This window comes from Patagioenas fasciata, chromosome 18, assembly GCF_037038585.1.
Source record: "Patagioenas fasciata isolate bPatFas1 chromosome 18, bPatFas1.hap1, whole genome shotgun sequence".
Lineage (NCBI taxonomy): Eukaryota > Metazoa > Chordata > Aves > Columbiformes > Columbidae > Patagioenas > Patagioenas fasciata.
The window spans coordinates 6,921,166-6,942,630 of record NC_092537.1 but is presented as its reverse complement, the minus strand read 5'-3'; the positions used below and the strand labels follow the sequence as shown (position 1 = coordinate 6,942,630).

Sequence of the window (21,465 nt, the reverse complement as noted above, 5' to 3'; positions counted from 1 at the left end):
ATTGCCAGTATCCAGTCATCACTAGAGTATTCGGAATAGTATTAGAAACTATGCATGACAATACAAATATTCTAAAAATAAGATGTTGAGCAGCAGAAAATATCATTAACTAGAGCAGAAGCATATTAATCAAAGACATCAGCTTAAAAAAATGGCACAGAGAAGACATTTCCAGCACTTCAGAACTCTAAACCATGTGAAAATCAAATCTCTGAACTACCAGAAAAAGCTGCATGTTTTCAAATTGACTGTAAGCTGACTGCTAAAACATGATGGCAAGTTGAGTGTTACAAAACATTCAAAAAGAAACTAAATGCCTTGAAAAACAAGTGCTCACAAAAGGTTTATGCTGTGAATGGAAATATATTTTTCACTCACAAAGGGACCTTGAGAAATCACCCGTCAGTGGCTTGTCTTCACCAGAACCAGCAGTGCTGCATGTATTTTGGTCATATCCTCCAAATAATAACATAAGGTCTCATACATGAGTTGTTGGAAATTATCACAGGTGGCAACCAGTGGCAGATGAGCGGAAGAAAATAACTCCAATGTAGGCTTTTGAAATATGTCACCTAGTACGGAAAGCTTCTAGAAGCGTACAAACATTTGTTTGCAGGGTAGTCACTGGAAATAATCCAGTGTCCTACAATATGTCGCAAGCCACTACAAGAGGAAAACCTACTTCTGTCCCATATGTTGTCCTCCTGAAAAAAGTTTTGTGGCTCCACTCGGCTTATCAACCTCCTTGGTATCTGAGTTAAAACGTATTTGTCAGATGCACCTTAGTCAAAGGGTTAAAATGCTTTTCTTAGTTAAATTTTACTGAGTCTATGGGCTCTGTTAGTGGCAACCTACATGTGCTGGCTGGTATTTCCAGTTTTGCAAGTAAGTAATTATTTCTGATGAGCTCTCCCCTTCCCACGAGCTCAGCCCAGGCCTCTCCATACAGACCTGGTCCCCTGCGTCACTTGGGACGTGGTTTGTAGCTCACCTGTTGTGGTTTCTCTGTGCTGATGCACTGCCCTTGCTCAGCTGCCTCGGCTCCCTCCACCCTGTGAGGTAAATCCTGATGCTGGAGCTGCAGTTCTGCTCCTCCATCTGAGGTTGTTTTGCTTCCAGCTGCGGTTTCTGTCCTTTATCCCGTAAAACGGGGTTGGGGACCTCACTAATACCCTGAGACCATTCTCGCTGCTGGGGTCTTGGCTTGTTCTCAGAGCCTTACACTGCACTTCCCACCTCTCCTTGAAAATCATTTCCCTCCACAGCGCAGGAACAGGAGATGGCACCTCACCACCATTGTCCCTGTCGAATGTCCCCACCAACGGGTCCCCAGCACAGTCCCTTGTCATGGGTGTCCCTCGCCATGGGAGCTCACCCACTCGCAGCAGGCCCCACTGTTATGGTAACAGGTGGCCTTGTGGCACCCATGGCACCTGCACACGCCAAAGCTGGTCCCAATGGAAAAAATAGATACCAAACCAGGAACTAAAGTGACCACAGTCAATCCCTTTGCGTCACATTTTCATTTTTGAAAAAAGGTGCAGGTTTAGTGGAAAAATGCAATACTTGCAGAGAGACAAGGTACAGAGGTTCGAGATGAGCAAACTGGCATTTGACATCAGCTTTCTGTAGCAATACGACCGTGCAAACATGACCACAACTGTAAAAAAACCCAACAACCTGTGAAACAGTAGTTGAGGTGGTTTCTTCGGCTTGGTGTAAATAAAAAGAAGAAAAAAAAAAGTAATACTTAGCTGAGGAAAATGGCATATAGTGAGAAATTTCATGAGTTGTATCTGTGTGGAGGGGTAGAACATCAGCCCCATAATAACCCTAAGTAGTGGTGAATTAACTGCTTGAAGAGAACTGCTAGGGAAATTAGCTCAGTGGTGTCAGAATGGGCTTGGTATTTGCTGTTCAGGAGGGCTGAGAAAGTCCTAAAATGCAGTGTGGTCTTGGAGCTTCCCTGGAAGGCAGACAAACTGAATTTTTCATCTCCAGAGTTGAAGACAGAATTGCTCTGGGCTTATCCTATTGCCTTGGCTGTTGTTGTCTGTTGAGGTGTTGTTAGGAGCAAGTTATACTGCGTTTTGCAGGAAGACTTTGAATCACTCTATTTAAAGGAAAAACCAAAACCAAAACAAAACCAAAAAGAAACCAGTAAAAGAAACAATCCATTCTATAACTAGCATTCATTTACAAGATATGTGAAACAGTCTTTAATACATGTATAAAAATATCGAGCAACTGCACAAAGCCACAATCACAAACATCATTTTATTCAGGTGCAGCTGTGTGAGGATTGCAGGTTCTGCCATCAGCAGACACCTCTCTGGCACAAGGTAAACCCGTGCCTCCTCCAGCAGATTTCCCCCTCAGGTCTGGTACACAGCATTTCTCGAGTGACATTTGTAGGGCAATGGGCTGTCCCGGGTGACAGGTTTGGCTGGGCACGCTGCAGCCTCGGCAGAGCTCACCTGTGCCATAGCTCTAGCTATGAACTCCCATCGATGGCAAACCGGCCCTAACCCCTCAAAAAACTAAACAAATACATCAATACAGAAAAATTCCAGTCTCAGCCTGTCCCCAGAAGCCACAAGCCAACGGTTTCAATCCTGCCTTTAAAGAGGGCAACCTGACATACCTCTAGGCACGCAAGATTGTTGACTTGCCACAGTGGACCCAGCTCTGCAAAACAAGAACTTCCCTGGGGGAAGCTGCAGCCCTTTCTTAGCTAGAGGAGAGTTAAGCTCATCATAGCAACCTGTTCTAAGCCATTACTAGACTAAATTTAGTTTCTATTTGACTGATGTGAGTTTTTGATAAATTCCCTTGTTAAGAGTGATGTTGGATCAGACTCACCCATGCCAGACCGGAATACAGGCATTGGCATTATCCCAGATTAGATCACCTTGTACCGTTCAGTATAGAGTCATTGACCTGGAAAAATGCATTCTGCTGTGTAGCCCTAAGACATCTGGAGTTCGAGACAACACCAGCACACCACAAATATTTCTGCTGTCCCACAAAGCCATCGTTCCCCAAGTCTAGTCATTTTGCATGTCGACCCTGTCAAGACCCACACCAACCACACCTGTATCTCTGACAAAAGCAGTAATTTAAAATCAAGGCTTGATTGCATTTTTATGGAACCATTATGTTCTTTGAATAGGTGAGCCCACACATATCTAACATTTCACTTATAATGCACTCTGCCACGAAGGTTCTGAATTGTCTTCAGAAGAGATTTCTTTGCTGTAACTGTTGAGTAGTTTAAGGTACCTGAGCAGACCCAGTGAGGATTCAGAAGAGAATTGAATCTGAATATTATTAAACAGGCCTGTTCTGGTCTTCCTGAGCACTTACCAAAGCTCAGAACCAAACTTTTAACTCTATCCCACCTTCCCTGAATGGATTATTTATCAGTCAAAGAAATGAGCCCATATGTTGCATCTAACTAAATGCATAGTCCAAAAATACTACTCTCCACACAAAACTGCAAACACATGGGCAGGATATGTGCAGTTCTCTACATTTTCTGTACAGTTCTCTACATTTTCTGTATCTTTAAAAAAAATAAACTTCACAAGTGGTCAAAAAAGCAGACACGGCTCAGGAAATGAGGCAGGTTTCTCCTTCCACTGAAGAAGGTAGATGACAGGATTTCCAGCTCAGCTACCGCATCAGGCTGCTCTCAGAGAGACTGTAAAGGAGCGGTCGACCCACGCATGGTCCCAGCTGGCAGAAACTTAATCGCTAGTGGAGTAAACTTTTCTGACCAAGGTGTTACGTCTAGAACTGTAAGACATATCTTCATATACCGTATTTGGTTTTCTTTTGTGGAAATATTTCTTCATCTGCAAAGCAAAGCAAAGCACCATTCAGAACAGAGCTTGAAAAGACCCTCACCAAGGAGGGACATGATTAACATCTTAGGAGTTCATCTGTTCAAAGTGGAAATGTACTTTGAAAATTCCTCTCAGAACCCAATGAGATCTTAGAGGATTAGGTGGAAATCATCCTATCTAACCTATTTACTTAACTTTCTATTCTTGGTCTGACGTAATTTGACTTCATATTTCCTTCAAGAGTTGAGTGTAACTGCAGCCCCAACATAAATGTGCATCCTTAGTTTGCTACTGATGACACAAGAGACCAGTTTGGCTTTACCAGAATGGTGTTGTACTGCTGGTTTTTAGCATTACTGAAGCCATACGTGGAGGAATGAGATAGGAGCCTTGCCTGTGAACCATATTCTATTAATTTTGAGTAATCTTTATGGAGCTGAAGGATCTATCAGTGACAAATAATTTCTGGGCACTTTCTGCAGAGTATGGATGTAAATAATCCCATTAAAGGAAAAAAAATTGTCACTTTTTTTCCTAGGACAGAGTAAAATTGTTTTCTGACAGCTGCTTTCAGACATTAGGCTATTTTATGACTTTTTGTTGCCCTTGTGTCCTCCCCAAATGTTCTCTTACATCTATTACAAGACTGGTATGTACAGCTCCATTCCCAATTGACGGGGGAAAAAAAAAAAGGAAAAAAGAAGCAAACCAGAATAGTGAGGTGCTTTGGGTTTATCAAATGTTTGCCTGACTGAATCTCTATTTACAAATAATATCAAGGCACTTATGCACTCAACACGGTTCAGTTTTGCTTCGGCAGGGTAACAGCGTACTTACATTGACACGGTACAAGGTGCAGCAAATCAGCGCAGAAAACAGAAGTGCTACCACGATGATAAGACTGTATAAGACCCAGGAATTGCAGTACGTCTGCTCTGCTTCTGCATGTGAAATTATATTTTTATTATAAGTATGAAAAAGTAGGGTTCTATTTTTATTATTTACTGGTCAGTAGGAAATCAGCTATCACCAGCATGCTACACAGCCCCATTTGTCATCCCATTAACATCATTCCCTGTGCTTTTCTAGAGGCGGGTGATGACTGCAGGTGGCATGTGAAGGGTCAGTGAGGACACTACAAAGGCCCTACCTTCCATACCACTGATCATTTAGGTCAAAGAACTGATGTTAAAAACACTAATTCATTCCCTAAAATTGAGCTATTATTCACATACATGCTGAAGAGTTTGTTGTTGGATTTTGGCAGGATTATAGCAAGTTTTCTCTCTTAAAATTCCCCTCTGGTTGCACAAGGCAGGTAGAAACACAGAGTGCCTGTTTCTGTGTCCTAGTACAGCAGGGTGCAGAGGAGTCTGAGCACTCTCTCCAAACTTTCCCAGGTATGGAAAAGTCCAGCCATGGGTTAGTGCTTCACCCGTCCCAACTGAATTTCTGCAAGGTTTTAGTCCAGCTTTTGTAATACAAGATGCCTATAGTCATTTATAATTAAAAGGACAGTACCTTTAATCAGCATCATGGTGCCTCTTCTGTTCACTAGGAGGAAAGAGAAATTCTTCACCATCGCAGCACATACATATATATCACTGTCATTCTTCTGTAGGTTGTGGAGAGTTATCACTATTTTGTTTTCTTGCTTTGAATACTCCAAGCGATTAGCAAAAGCAGGGGAAATAGTTGAAGTATTCGGACTTGAAACATGTAACACTCTTTCAGGTTGCATCTGAGTCTTGAGCAAGTAAATCTCTTCTTCTTCATGGGAGCTGTTCAATGCACACGTAATGTTGACAGACTGGCCTTGCTGAGGATTGACATAGAGCGGTGACTGTTCCACAACTCCACTGGTTTTACCTGAAAACAAGAGAGATTACTGGCTAGCACATACTTAACACAGTGCATTTTCACTAGGGAGAAGAGGATCAGAACCAAAAAGAGACTTAAGGTAACTTATAATAATAAATTAAATTGGAGAAGCAGTACATAATCAACAAGATGGAGTTCATTTGAGAAAACATAGCCAAGGAGTTTGAAAAGAGAAGCCTAAGGAAGGACATGATAAGTCTTCACAGATATAAATGACTATTATTGATCCAGCAATGAATTAGGTTTTGTACGCCTCGGGGACAGGAAAGAAAGAAAACCCTGCGGTTTTTGGTAAAAATGCTTTGGTTTAAATGGTCTCATCAGAAGGGTAGGTGCATAGAGAAATAGCTGCCAAAGAATATTGTGAACTTAACCCTTTTCTAATTAAAAAAAAAAAAAACACATAAAAATTCTTCCCCTGACCAGCAATGACTGCCGAAAAGAGCGCTTGTGTTCATTCATAATTTATTAATAAGAGAAAAACTTCACATCCCTTTATTCACTGATGCCCAACTTGCAAACCTTGCCCAGCACCAGTTTCCCAATTATTATCAATTTGTCGTTTCAGATGAAACAGTAAAAACAAAAGAGATTTGCAAAAACTGCTACCAAAAAAAAAAGGCTCATTGCTTTGGTAGTTACTCAAAAAGATTTGAGTGATTGTTTCGGAAAGAGCTCTGGGTCCTCAGTGTCTCCAAACTGCTACAGCAACCTGTGACTCATGTGAAAACCTGTAGCTAGGATTAAATTAGTAATGAACTGATGTTCTAGGGGTTTTTTTGGTACTGTTCTATCTAATGTGTTTTCTTCACCTTTTAAGGGAACAGACCCATACTTTCCTTTAAATCAGTACAACCCCTGAGCGGGCATGGGTAAAGTCGGGTCAGACTCTCCCTCCCATTACACTTTCTTCCAATCTTTGATTTGAAATGTATACCTGCATTTAGTAATTAATGACATAAAAGGTGGAGTTGCAATACCTTTCACCACTACTATGGTTGTCTTCCCAATCAGCTTTTTGTGATGTCCTTTGTTTTTAACATACTTAGTGCATCGGTAGATATTGGAATCGGATTCCCGTGCATTGTTCAGAGTTATCCTGAGATTCCTTCCTTCTTTTGAATACTTGACACGATTAGCCAAAGCAGAAAAGGTATGTGAATTATTGTGCTGGGAAATATACACCACATGGACCGGCTGTATGCTAGTTGTCAAATACATTCCCAGTTCATTTTCTGAACCTTTCATTGAGCAAGTTATGCTGATGGAGTCTCCTTCCAAAACACTGATAATGTCTGTTGACTGCTCATTTTCTTCACCTAAAAATAAGAAATGCAATTGAAATTATCATATCAGAGTTCCTCTTGATCTATTATCAAAGTAGTTTTCAAAAACAACTACTCTGTCAACAGAACAGCTCCGTAAGACTGGACCTTAGTCTTGTTATCTTGTACAGATCATCTCTTGGCTGTCCTAAAACTTACAGTGCCTTTCATTCCCATTGATCTGTGCAATTCAACATCTCCCCAAAGCTGAAAGGGACCTGACAAAAAACATTGGCTTCTGGCAACTCATGCAAAAAATTTAGTATGCCCTCTAGAAACAGAACTGCAGATGATGTAACTCCAGCCTAAACCAAGAAACACAGCTATAAAAATATATGAGACCCTTGGAGTTCTCTGACAAACTCAATGTCAAAAGAAACTGAACAGTAAGTACTAATGCAATGAACAGTGAGGAACAGAGGAATCGAATGGGAAACAACTAAAAGAAATTGCATCGCAAGCAAGAGAAGAAATATTAAATGTAAAGTATTGCGTATCTAGGAAAAGCAGAAAAGTGAAAGAAAATACTGAAACTTGTGAAATGTAAGAGCATCTATGTTGTACGTACCGTCCTGGCCAGGGAAGCACGGGAGAAGCAGAAGAAAGAGGGATGCAGTTGGGAGCCATGATATCCACAGCATTTTCAAAGGTCTTTTTCGTTGTTCTCTATTTGACTGACGAGTTAAAGACCTGGAGAAAGGGTTGTATGCCACGAGCTGGCCTGTTTTCTTCCAGCTACATCAGCTGTCTGCTAAAAGAAGTTAGCAATGTTCTGCTAACATGCATGAGGGCGAAGAGAGATTTCTCTCGAGGGGTGTGTCTTGGTTTTGGCTTCGCTCTTAAAACGCCCACAGTTTCCTACTACCAAACAACCCCCAACACTGAGGAGAGAAGTAAGAAAGTCTCTATGGTGAGCACCTACCTTCCCTTCACAGCCAACAGAGGAAAGGTAGGTTCAAAGTTGTTCTTCACAATGCTGAAGTTGGGCAATGATCTTCCTGTTGCAGCCTTACTGGAAATGTTGGGACTTGGTACAACCAGTTCAGTCTGTCAGTGTCCCACGGGCTTAGCAAATGCAAAAGTTTTGGCTTTGTGTGGAGCAGGTGGATGCTTCGTTACTTCAGGTAAACCTTAAATTGTTATACAAGCCCTGCTCACAAATCTCGTGTGTGATGTGCATCTTGGTAATGACAATGTGCACAATTTCCAAGCGTCGGCATGGTCTGAACCTCTCACATGCCTCCTGGCCTCACGTTTCATAAACATCCCAGTAGTGTCTGCAGTACCCAAGAGCTGCTCATCGCCAGCAAAAGGGAATCTCAGCTCGCATGTAGCTCCTGCTGCCTCTCTGATATAAGGAGAAGCTCTTCTTGCAGGCTCTGTTCCCTGTGTGAATACACAGGGACGAGGGATGTTCCCAAAGATTTCACTGAATGCTTGAAAGCTCAGAAATTATTGTAAAGAAAACAGAGTTCAAAGTTGTGAAATGAGCTTTCAGTTAGCCTCTCTACAGGATACATCAGCAGATGCCAGGAGACATCCTTACTCCCTGCCTTTTCTTTTGTAATATTTAAGAAGTGAATCATGACAATAATACTGGATTATGAGTTTGGGAATCATGTGACAGTGATGCTTTGTAAAGGAGATGAACACACCAAATAATGTGATCCACACAGGGTTACCAATGAATGGCCAGTTTTTAAATTGATGCTTTATTCATTAAAATGAAATTACAAGTGTCAAATAATGGCAGTTGGTGAATCAGACTGTCTAGTACTTTTAGTGAGATTTTATTTCATAAACAGATATTTACCTGGATAGATTTACTTGTGAAAATTCACAGAAAGCCACAAAATTCAGTTGCTTAGAGCAAACACTCTAGATCTATAAAGCTATTTCTGACGGCTTTTCCTGAGATGGGGGAAGTGGGATGACTGGTATTTACCAGCACAGCACAACTCAGGAGGATCAAAGGGAAACAGTTGGTAGTGATGCCTCTAAATATCACATCTGCATAATCACCAGAAGGAAGAAGAGATCTCAAGGGAAGCGTGCTTGAGTGAGCCAGAAGGATCAAGCTGTGACTTGTGTCTGATGGCTGATTTAGCCAAGTAACCGTCCCTGGGCAGAGGTGGCTGTATAACATTTATTTGCAAAACACGTCCAGCTCTCTGGCCCCAACTGGTGTTAAAGAGCAGAAATAAAATCTGCACATCATTAAACCTGATCCCTCAAGTTAATACAATGTGAGTTCTCAAATAACACTGGAAGTTTCAGCCAAAGGTTTATGAGTAATTAAACTATGTAAAAATGATTCAGCAAGTATTCGTACTGTTTGATGGATCTGCTTTTCCAGTTGTGCTGCTGATGATTTTTGCTCAAAAGCCTGACACTAGATTAAGTCTAATGAGAAATCATGAGGATTTACTCAAATCAAGCGTGAATGATAAATCATTTGAAGATGACATACAGCCTGTGAACTACCAAATGGGGATCCCTGATGTGCAGCATCCATCACAAACTGTCTGCATGCAGGACTCCTAAACCTATCTTCATGTGCAGAAATATTGTAGTCTTTTCTGACAAAGATACAGAGCGGGTATGTCAATATGTTTTCCTGTCCACTGGAGTTACTGCTGAAAGTGTCCTACACTAAAATTGCCAGTATGACCTAATTTGTGAGGGAGATTTATATGATTCTTCTGTTCAGCCTGGGAGGGGACTATGACCTCCATGACCCAACATGGTTTCTGGGAGCTGGATAGAGCCCTCCTATTCACCCTTGCACAGGAACGAATGCCCAGAGGAGATGTCCTCAACCTGCAGGTGGCTGCAAAATCAAGTGTCTGTTCAAAAGGCCAAACCCCTCTAATTCAACAAACCAGTCACACGAACAAAATGCTTTTCTGGATCTAGAGACCACCTAGGAGTTAAAAAAATGAAGACCCATGGACATGCTATCGCATTACAAAATGGAAGACACGCAGAGAGCACCTGCCTGAGGGCTCAACACATCTTTCCTGAGCATAGATAAAGTTCTCTGAAGAATTTCAGATGAACTGATAGTTTCAATCATGAAAACCATTAAGGGAATTCAGCTGGTTTAAACCTGAGCTGCTGAGCCAGCGACACATTTTGTGACGACTGGTGTCCTCGGTGAAGCGCCAGGAGAGGACGGGAGATCCAGGCAGCTCCTTGCATCGCTCATGAAGGTCTGGAGCTGTGTGACTGTGGCAACCACAGTCCCCAGTGAACACAGGGATTTGGGGAAGGTACACTTGTGAAAACCGCCGTGAGATCCCGTATAAAATGAGTATGGGTTTATTCAGCTGAAGGCTGTACGTCATTCCTGAGGAGTATGCTGCTGGCATAGAGGCCTGGTTTTCTCATTTACAGGTGTATATGTGTGTGAGGTTTTCCGTGTCAGGGGCCCATTTGGTTTTTTTATCTGCAGAATTGAAGGAAAAGTATCTGTGAGGCCATCAAAGGCACAGGTTGATTTCAGAGAGAATCATAATCAACTGGCTGTATGTTGTTTTGGAAATCCGAAGTGTGAAGTCCTCAGAGCAGCGACTGTCCCGTCTCCTGCTGGACCACCTCTTGCCCTGAAAGATGAAATAATTGCAGCTTCATTGCCCAGCGAGTTCGTGGCATCTCTGCTGAAACCCTGCCCTGGGTGTCCTGGCCCATCAGCCTTTGGCTTAGGGGGCTCTAGGACAGGCCTGAAACATCACCAAGCAGCACAGGGCAGGACCTCAGAAGAGCCACTAGTGGCAATCTTTTTACCTATCACACCAGTATATCTATTAATGTGTCTTAATATAACAACTGAAGTGAAACTAGCATTGTGTTAGCTTTACTGGGGTTTGCAAGAACTTATGCAACCCATATTTTTCCACAGTTAACCTTGCATTTTATCTAACTGTAGATGGTCAAACATCTCAGTTTGCTCCCATTGGCTTCCTTTAGAGTTACCAGAGAGAAATAGGCACTTTGACAAGGTAATTCACCTGCTTCATCTTAAAACCATTTTAAAGTGGGATAAAACATCTTCTCAAGGCAGCTATTTCTCTCCATTTACTAGAAAGGGAACACAAGATAAGAATCTTGTTAACCTTAAAGTTAAGTTAACCTTAAACAAATTCAAACTTAGAAATTCAGTTCTTAGATGCTTAGAAAGAAACAACCAACATCTGTTTCTAAAGGATGGACTCATTCAGTAACGGAGAGGCGATTTCTCAGCTTCTGGCGTTACACAAGGTCCCATAAACCCTGGAGCCAAGGTGGCTGTGGGATATAGGAGGGAAACTGTATGTCAGGGTCAAGGGCTATCTGTAGAAACCAGTAAATGTCAACACATGAGCACTGGAACCGCTGCAAGGTCATGGAGGGCTAAAACCTATTGACTCAGACTTGATGAGGGGAGGAAAGGGGCAACCACTGAACGTGGTTCTAGTAAACACATCTAGTGCTTCACTGAACGCCTTTCTGCCATTAGTAATGTGATTTCATCATTTACCGTAATAAAATCCCAAAAAGTCAAATCTTACTGTTAAGAACCTGATGGAGCACTAAGACAGGTCCTAGGGAAAACAACAGCAAAAAGTACAAGCATTAGAAAGCATTTACTTAGAAGAATTAAAACAGACTTGCCATTCTTTTTTCCTAATTCATATTTAACTGAAATTCCTGAGCAATTCACTGGTATCGAACTCAAATGGATCCACACACCTCCTTCAACATGAATATCATTTAGCAACCTCATAAACAATTTTATGGAAATGAGATCCAGACAGAAAACCCTGTATGCTTTTTCCACTACCAGCACAGCCTGTAATGCACATTACCCATAGGAAACATGACGTTTTGTCAGACTGTACCTTGACGAGTTCGGTTCCGGACACAATACGTTGCCACTGCTGCTGCAAAAACCAGCACGATCATCACTGTGGTGATGACACCAACATTGATTGAAAATTGAGGAGTATCTGCAGAGTAGAAGAAAATAAAGAGTCCACATGAAGCAAACAAACATGCAATGACAGAAAATAAAAGTCAGAAAAATGCTTTTCAGGGCAGCATCATCCTGGATGCTGTCTGGACAGTGCGCATTTCAGAAACAAGGATCTGATAAGGTTAAGACATTCAGCTACATTATACATCCTCAGTGATGGGTTCAAATGCCACTAAGGAAATCCATTTTGACCATTTTTAAAAGACCTCCCTGCACAGGAATTTAAACATATAAAATATTACTTGTTTCAGGCAAAGACGCTCTGTTTGTCCATAACCTGACAAAGACGACAGGGACTTCCACAGTGAAAGAAATTTGGATATAAAATAATTGTTCGTGATAAATGCCTTCTTAGTCTGCAGGTAAAGTCTCATTTATCCTTTACTGGTAAGTGGAATTCTTGGAAACATGTTACACAGCCTTCACGTACCACTCTCTCAGTGTCCCTATATCTACAGCTATATAGATATACCTATGGATATATACTTCCAGCACTGGGCACACACACAGGCTAGGGGAGAGTCTCTGAATTTGGATGGCTACAGCATGTTTGTGTCCAAGGTATGAACGTGCAGTGCAACCACTCCCCCTCCATGTAAACCTCTGTTCACATTGAGCTGCCTGGGCAAAACTCTCAAAGCAAAGGACGAGCAAACACGTGAAGAGATGAACCTAGATTACCCTCCTCAGGGATGTCGGCTGTTGATTTTCTGGCTTTCTTATCTAACATTTCGGTGTAGCACTCCAAGGAAGGGCTGGGCACTAAGAGGTTTGTCTCTGCTACACAGCAAGTTTTAATGGTGTTATCCCCCGTGTTTTCTGAGGAAACTGAAAGAGAAAAGTTTCACTTATAAATAAGGATCATTTATCAGATCTACAATCAAGGGTTAAACATGTTAAAGATGTTAATAGATTAATAAAGTCTGCCCAAATATAAAAGAGTTAAGTTTCAAAACCCGAAATGCTTTCCATATGTTGATAGGCAGGCTCCCAGCAGAGCATACCTCCAGAATTCAGGATGCCACATGAGTCTCCCATTCCTACGGCTTTCTCCCAGACGATGGCATAAATTCCTCCAGGAGAAGTATTTTCTTGCTGAAAGCACATAACGATTTGTGTTTCAGTGGTCACCAACCGAATTATTTCATTTGAAAATGTTTCACTTTGCGTTTCACCGATTTTAACAAAGTCTTCGTAGTTGGATGATTCGCAGATGTGGCTCTCACAGTCTTTACAGTGGTAGACGGTCACGTATGTTTTGCCAAAGGAAGAGACTTGTGCGCCCTCCACAGGGTTGTTATTGGGCATGGCAAGATCTAAATGAGAAAACAAAGAAAAATTATTTTCTACCAGTCTTCTCCCCAGACTTTCAGTGTTAGGGAATGGGATGAGTTTTGGTGGACAAACCCAGTCATGGCTTAGGAAACATTGTCTGCTGATGGGCAACTTTTATACGGTACTGAGCCCAGTCCCCAAAATAATTTTTGGGGTAGAAATGTGACATAATTCCCCCACTGCTGCCACTGGAGTTTTAACTAGGAAGCTGGCAGCTTGGCAGGTGAGTTGAAAGCCATTTCTGTTGTTGCTGAGGTCCTCTGCCCAGACAGGCTCAGGTGAACTGCCTGGGAAAGAGCCAGTCCTATGAGAGAGGACTCACCTCTGACTTCACACAGAGCCAGAAAGTTATGCTTCCCAAGTCATGTCATTGGAACAGGCCAAATGAATCAACTTTCGCCTTCTTAATTTCTTTTCTCACCGTAGTGGCTTTGTGTTCTTTGTTTTAACTCGACACAGCTGAGCTTTCTAATAACAATTGAAAAGTTTTGATCAGTGAAAAGCAATGAGAGCAAACAAGGAGACTCACTTGGACAGGGAGCTGCAATGGTCAGAAGCAGGAAACACAACAGCGTGAACTGGGGAGAGTCCATGAGGCTGCCCTGGGTGCTCAGCTCCAGCAGCATTGGGCGCTCAGCTCCAGCAGCGTTGGGCGCTCTCCTAGATCCCCAGATCCCAGGGCAGACTCACCAGGCTCTTCCCTCAGTCATCTCCCTGTATGGACATTAAATATAGTGGTTAGAATCCATTATCTTTATCCAATCAAAAAGAAAACAACTTCCATGCCACGTGTGTCAGCCTTCTTCTAGCCAAGCACAGGCAAAGAAATGCTTGTGTTGCTCAGCTGCTACTGTGCTCTGGGATGGCTTTTGCAAATGTCAAAATCGCACCCCGTTCCAGCTCTGTGTCAATCACAGCAGAAGACACATGGACTTTGTGCACGGAAAGGGAAATTCCTCCTGAGGCTGCTGGGCAGGAGGCTCCATGTCCAGCATCTCCAGGGTCCCCAGGGCAGCGGCCCTGAACACATCGCTCAACAAATCACTCACACAACAAATAACGTCTTCTCTTGCTATCGCTTCCAAAATACACAAAAAATTAGACAAGGGAGATGTTTTGCGCTGAATGAGTGTTTTGCTTGGCCTAAGATGAAGTATTTACCGCCAAACTGAATTTTATTTTTAATTTAGAAGACCTGATGGGGCATATCTGTTCAAATTCAATGAACCAACAAAAACTTAGGACTTCTTTTCAAAAAATATATTGGATTTAGTCAGAAATTGAACTTCAATCACTTCAATGAAAATATCATGAATTTGTTAAATACGTTTTAGTAAAACACAAGTTTCACTTTCCAAAGGAGAAAAAAAAATAATCTGGAAAACTGTACTTTCCTCACTAGCCTAGCTCAGGAAAACACAAACTGCTCTGCCCTCAGGAGCTTTTCATTAGAAGCCTTGATTAAAACAACTTTTCTTTGCTATGTCACTACCCAAGAAGTACCTTGAGGAAGTTTCCAATTTAATGATGCCTTAATCCCTAATAACATATTAATTCTTCTGCAGAAGTTAACGATTGCTTATCTCTCATGATCTGTGCTAGTCTAGAGCTGCTGAGCATCGCACCCGATTCCCAGAAACAGATGAGACAGAGGAACACGACCCACAAAACCAGCCCTTTCCAGCTGCCAACAGGCACGAGTGGTAATTTTCACAACCACCTGCAAAATTCCCCATGCAATAAAACCTGGGGCCTCTCCACAGCACCCCAAGCTCTTGACACCCCCATGCAGGGCCCAAGCCCAGGAGATGCTGGACCAAACCAAGCTCCCGGAGCTGCTCCACACACAATCACAACAGTGTGACCCGTCCTCTTCCACCTCACACCACAGGAGGGGACAATTCTTCCACTTTATGTGCATTTCTTCTCACTGTACAATTGCGCAAGAATTTCCTCTTGTCCCACCAAGTGTCAGCGACACTCAGAGCACCAAATGAGTGCAGCATCTTTTCTCATCTTCCCAAACATCTAAAAATAGTTCCTATCTTTTTTATTTTGGGTGGGTTTTTTTCCCAAAACAGATCAATCAGTACCATTTCACAGATTACTCACTTTACCCTCTTTCCTGCTTTGCAAAGCACCAGTTAACAATGCCAGTCCCCCCCACAATGTGGGGGAGCAAAGTGCCAAGGGATCGTTATCAGCCTTAAAATCATAGAGTCATTTTGGCTGGAAAAGACCTTTAAGATAATTGAGTCCAACCATTAACCTTGCACTGCCAGGTCCACCACATCTGTATATCTTAAATACCTCCAGCATAACATCCTTCCTCGTCCTCCTTGGATCATATTCACCAGCCTGACGCAGTTCTCACAGACCAGCTGCAGCACATCCGGCAGAGTTATTTCCCCAGAGGTTAAGAACAATAAGTGTTGCTCGGGTTTGTTTTGTTTTTCTGCAGTAGTTTTCAGCCTGAGATCTGTAACTTCTGTTCTTGTTCATTCTGTTTTCTCTTTTGTGGCTTTCTGGCCTCATCCTTTCACCTCCTCTCATTCTGCTCCAACATCATAGCCTTTTATGAGAATGTAACAAGGTGGATGGATGATGGCAGAGGGATGGACGTGGTCTACCTTGACTTCAGTAAAGCCTTTGACACAGTCTCCCACAGCATCCTCACAGCTAAATTGAGGAGGTGTGGTCTAGACAATAGAGTAGTGAGGTGGGTTGAAAACTGGCTTAAAGAGAGAAGCCAGAGAGCAGTAGTCAATGGTGCGGAGTCCAGTTGGAGGCCAGTATCTAGTGGAGTGCCTCAGGGGTCAGTACTGGGGCCAGTATTATTCAATATATTCATTAACGATTTGGACGAGGGAATTGAGTGTACTATCAGCAAGTTTGCTGATGACACCAAGCTGGGAGGAGTGGCTGACACGCCAGAGGCTGTGCTGCCATCCAGAGACCTGGACAGGCTGGAGAGTTGGGCAGGGAATAACCTGATGAAATTTAACAAGGGAAAGTGTAGAGTCCTGTACCTGGGCAGGAACAATCCCAAGTTCCAGTATGGGTTGGGAAATTACATATTAGAGAGCAGTGTAGGGGAAAGGGACCTGGGGGTCCTGGTGGACAACAGGATGACCACGAGCCAGCACTGGGCCCTTGTGGCCAGGAAGGCCAATGGCATCCTTGGGTGTATTACAAGGGGGTTGGTCAGTAGATCGAGAGAGGTCCTCCTTCCCCTCTACTCCGCCCTGGTGAGACCCCGTCTGGAATATTGTGTCCAGTTCTGGGCCCCTCAGTTCCAGAAGAACAGGGAACTGCTGGAGAGAGTCCAGCGAAGGGCAACAAAGATGCTGAAGGGAGTGGAGCATCTCCTGTATGAGGAAAGGCTGAGGGAGCTGGGTCTCTTTAGTTTGGAGAAGAGGAGACTGAGGGGTGACCTTATTAATGTTTATAAATATATAAAGGGTGAGTGCCACGAGGATGGAGCCAGGCTCTTCTCGGTGGCAAACAATGATAGGACAAGGGGTAATGGGTTCAAACGGGAACACAGGAGGTTCCACTTAAATTTGAGAAAAACACTTCTTCTCAGTGAGGGTGACAGAGCCCGGACCAGGCTGCCCAGGGAGGTTGTGGAGTCTCCTACTCTGGAGACATTCAAACCCTCCTGGACACCTTCCTGTGCGACCTCACCTAGGCGTTCCTGCTCCAGCAGGGGGATTGGACTGGATGAGCTTTTGAGGTCCCTTCCAATCCCAAACATACTGTGATACCGTGATCTCCCTTCCTCTTCTCTCTGGTGACATCCCTTCCTGCTCCTGCTCTTCATTTTCAAAAGCCAGAACTCTTTACCAAACCTCTGTCCCCACCCACTGGTCTATCTGAGAATTCTCTTTTTCATCAGGTTTCTGAGAGTCTTCAGCTGTCTTGGCCACCTCCTGCCATCAGTTTTAAACTTACTTTAACAATAAACCACTCAAATCTAAAATGAAACATGCTTTTTAGATAGCAAATTCTTTTCATCAAGTTTTTTTGCTTTCTTGCCTTTATTTTCAAGAGCGAGCTTACTTTTCAGAGCTACAGAAGCTGTCCACACAGGTATAATAAAGAAAACTGGACCCTAAAAGCCAATCGGCTGCAAGCAGAAGATAAGAAAAGTTACAACCAGGAGGATCTGGACCTTTCACCGCACACCAATCATCTATACCCAGCTGATGAGCTTTGCCCCAGGTCAGACCTGACCCCAGGAACAAGCCAATCTGAGATCACTATCAGGAGGGAGTGGATTTAATCAGAAACAGAAAGTTGTAAAGCCTTAACAATGTCTTTTAGTTTTGTTTTGGAAAGGATCTGTTTGAGGAAAAAACACTACCTGAAACTCTATTGCTTTTCCTTCTCCCATAACTTCATAGCAAACACAACTCAATAAACAACACCAGTATTTACCAAGATACGAAAGGAGTGTCAGTCATAACACAATAGCATAATTGCCACCAGAGCACAGGTCCTCTCTCGAAGTTAAAAGCTAACAGCCTGGAGTACTCTGGCTAGACACCTGCATTTTCCTACGCCAGCCCAAGTTAAACCAGCTCCCTGCCTTTCCAGGGGGACTGATCCTGGCACAGCTCAACCCAGGTTGCCACCTCCATGGGGACACCGTGGTGACCAGCGCGGAGCTGCGGCGGGAGGTCACACAAGTCCCGGCCATGGGGGGTGGCAGAGCGAGGCCATTGCCCTGGAGTGGGACGTTCTTCCCTCTCCAACCCACTGTGAAGTGCAGCCGTGAACATGGGAGATCCAGTGCTATTATAGAACCATTTCAGTTGGAAGAGACCCTCAGGATCATCTGGCCCCACCATTCTGCAGCTGCAAACACAGCATTTCCCCCTCCCTTCTCTCTCTGCTTGAGGGGCTATGGCTTCATGGGCATTTTAGTGTATGGCTTATATGGAAGAACTGTCTTGGTGGAATAACACAATGCATTTTCAGTGAAGATCTGGCTGGTCACCCAAGTATCCTGTGGAGAAAACTTAAGTTTCAGTATGAAGAAAATAATACTATTGGAGGAAATAAGGAAGGAACAAAATCAAAACCAAAGAACTTCAGAAGATCCTACAGATTTCATTTTCTGCTCCAAGTTTTTTCCCGGGAAAGGTATAGAATTTACATAAGAGCTAATTTTGGTATTGCTTTCAGTTCCAGTTTGACCTTCTTGATCTGCTGAATAGCACTCCCAACGAGCTTTTGCAATTAAAAAATAAATAAGTAAACAATGTCACAGGCAAAGATCAAACAGCTACTTGCAGAGGAAGCCTATGAGTGCTGCCTGTTTCCTCGGTCCCAACAATCCAGTGCAGAAAGCAATCACAGGGCACTGCTTGAGCTGAGACATCTCCAAAATCTCCAGAGCTCAGTATACGGCTTCCCAGCAACTGCTCTTAAAAAATTTCCTCTCTAATCATTAGAAAACACTAGGAACATTTTGTTTTCTGCTTGAGAGCAAGTGGAACGAGTTGTTTCACTGGTATAAATTATTTTCTTTCAAAACAAATGTCACTCTTCGTTGATGCTTTCTGTTCTGGTTCTGCTTTGTTTTGTTCTGAACCCATGGCCACCAGGACCACCACAGGTCCCTTTTGGGAGAGAAGCACCACCCACAAGGAAAACAATGTATAGCTTGAGTAACAGCTTCTCACTGAAAAGGAGCAGAGTTGCAAAGATTTCTACTGCAACCCTCCTGGCAAAATATCCTTTATTTGCGAATGTGACAGCATGGCAATTTTGGAAAAGGAGTTATCAGCAAAACATGCTAAGGAATTATGATAAAAAAATAAAGGTTAATCGCACGTGGGAAAAAATATTTGGGAATTACAAGAAGATGAAAATGCTCTAATAGATTTATTCTATTACTTCTGTGGTCACTCACAGTCACATAAAGGGCACCATTTAATGAAGCTGCTGGGATTTTGCATTCACACAAGCAATGGGAAATCAGTGCAGAACTGGCAGTCAGGGCTGTAAAACGTGCTGTTATACATTCAGCAGGATCACGCACACAAGTAATACACATTCTTCCTTACGGAGAAAATGTGAAACATGCTAATCATTCCTCTTCTGCAGCAGACTTTTTTAATGATGTCTACTTAAAAAACAGGGAACAGCAACAATTTCTAAGAGAAAAATCTGGCTGTAAGACAGGACCCCTCCAGCAAGAAGACAACATGAGTACCTCAGAGTCAGTTGTGCCAGAGGAAGCTTCTGTTCCCTTCCCCTGTCCATGCACTCGAACAGCCTTTCCAGCTCCCAGTTCATTCAGCTTCTTCTCCAGAGCCCTGCACGGGAGATGCAGAAGCCACTTGGATCCCAGAGAAACAGGCAAAGCAGCAGCAGCTTCTTCCTTTAAAACGCAATTGCATTTCCGCTTTCACTTCTCACCGAGCACAGGCAGCGGAATCACAGCGCGATGCAGACAACATGACCTCATGGGACTGTGCAGCTGGAAATCCTGGGAAAAAATTTAACCAGATGTCCCAGAAAACCTCTCGGGAGCCTGCTTATGGGTATCTGGGTTGTAAATCTGTCTCTCTGTGTCTTGCAACAGTGATGGGAATGAGCTCAATTTAAGATCTGCTCCTGAGTCTCCTACTAAATTGCCACGCAAGAGATCCCAGAGCAGCATCTCTGACCTGAGCTCAGCTTATTCCTTGGCGGGGATCAGTGATCATGAGCTATCAAGAAGTTGTTCCAAAAATCAATATCATTATAATAAGCCAGTCCCAGCCCAGCAGCACAGCTTGTGTTGGAGATCTTTCATTTCCTCAGGGATAAGGTCTTCCACATTCATCTTAAGACACGTTGCTCTCTGAGAAAAGCATGAAAGACCAGTTGTGCAACACATTTCCCACTTGTTAAAGATTTCTTTCTCTAGCAGTCTGAGTCTCCAGCTCCTGGGCAGCAGGGCTACTCATCCATAAACTGCTCAAAATAAGCTGCTGGGACAGTCTTCAGGAGGGACACCATCCACCCTGCCCTGCGCGTCAGTTAGATGGGACTACGAGAAAAGAGAGGGCCAGAGATATACAGGGCTATAAGTGATGAAATTATACACCACAGGAGCTTTTAGCACACAAAAAACATCCACCTCCTGTCATATAGCTTGTCCTGGAAGCTGGGATTTTGCCTATGGCAAATCGGTTTTTGTCTCAAAAACCCAGAGAAAGTCAAAGCAGTGGTGTGACTTTCAGGGTAGGTGGCAGAACTGATGGCACAGGAGGAGAAGCCCATCGAGCTGGTCTGGGAACTGGTGGCCAAAACCCGCTGCTGGGTCGGTGTAGGTGCCTGAAACAAAAGAGCTGCATGATACTGAAGCACCTCACAGTAGATAAAAAAAGTGATGAACCTCATCTCAAAACCAGGGAAGAGTCAGGAGACCAAAACCCCACTTTGCAACCTGCTACTACGAGGTAGCTGCGGGGAGAGTCATTCCTGTTCCCAGCACCTGCATAAACAAACCTGGACAAAATGAGGAAACACTTTGAAGTCTGTTGTCATAACGAACAAAGAAATCATTGCTTCCTTGTTTTTTCTAAGTCTGGGATACAGAGAAGTACTTTTGTTTCTGTATTTGCTCAGAGCTGTTTCCTGTCAAAATAATTTCTCAGAAAGTGAGAGCTGTAGTCAGAGAGTGGCTGCGAGGCGATGGCAGAGGCTGCACGTCCCAGGGCGCCTGGCACGGCCGGAGGGACAACATTATCCTCTTCTTGTCCCTCCAATATGGGGCTAAGCTCAATGCACAGTCAGAGCGTTGCAGAATAAGCTTAAGCAAACTAACTTTTAAATTGTATTCTATTCTTTTAGCTGTATTCTTTTGACTTAGTAACCTGGTTTAGCATGAGTAGAGTGGCCAGGCCTGCTGGAATTCCAGGCCACATGCTGTGAACCCATTCTAACCTCGTTGCTTGGCGATGGCAGAGCTGTGAAGACCAGTACCAGGAGATAAAGAGGCAACGCTGTCAGCAGAGGCTGCAAAACCATCAGGATAAGGACAGGAAAAAGCCGCCTGGGGGAC

The 21,465-nt window shown here is 43.4% G+C and overlaps 2 protein-coding genes across 4 annotated transcripts; both read right to left on the bottom strand.

The window, feature by feature from the left end:
- Positions 1 to 2,212: 2,212 nt before the first annotated feature.
- Positions 2,213 to 8,313, bottom strand: CD7 (CD7 molecule). The gene is made up of 5 exons (XM_065852566.2): positions 7,623 to 8,313; positions 6,710 to 7,048; positions 5,370 to 5,717; positions 4,686 to 4,789; positions 2,213 to 3,857 (listed from the first exon to the last, which is right to left on the bottom strand). The coding sequence occupies exons 1-5, from the start codon at positions 7,693 to 7,695 to the stop codon at positions 3,750 to 3,752; spliced, it is 972 nt and encodes a 323-aa protein (XP_065708638.1). The 5' UTR covers positions 7,696 to 8,313; the 3' UTR covers positions 2,213 to 3,749.
- A 430-nt stretch (positions 8,314 to 8,743) lies between these two features.
- On the bottom strand, positions 8,744 to 19,932 carry LOC136109707 (uncharacterized). Of its 3 annotated transcripts, none has more exons than XM_071816470.1 (7): positions 19,627 to 19,932; positions 13,933 to 14,117; positions 13,073 to 13,384; positions 12,750 to 12,896; positions 11,935 to 12,042; positions 11,574 to 11,637; positions 8,744 to 10,659 (listed from the first exon to the last, which is right to left on the bottom strand). In XM_071816470.1, the coding sequence occupies exons 2-6, from the start codon at positions 14,027 to 14,029 to the stop codon at positions 11,594 to 11,596; spliced, it is 708 nt and encodes a 235-aa protein (XP_071672571.1). In that variant the 5' UTR covers positions 14,030 to 14,117; positions 19,627 to 19,932; the 3' UTR covers positions 8,744 to 10,659; positions 11,574 to 11,593. The 3 variants fall into 3 exon arrangements, with proteins under 3 accessions (XP_071672571.1, XP_065708654.1, XP_065708655.1); XM_065852582.2 differs by having other exon boundaries at positions 11,605 to 11,637; positions 19,627 to 19,925; XM_065852583.2 differs by lacking the exon at positions 11,574 to 11,637 and having other exon boundaries at positions 19,627 to 19,923.
- Between the last annotated feature and the right edge of the window lie 1,533 nt (positions 19,933 to 21,465).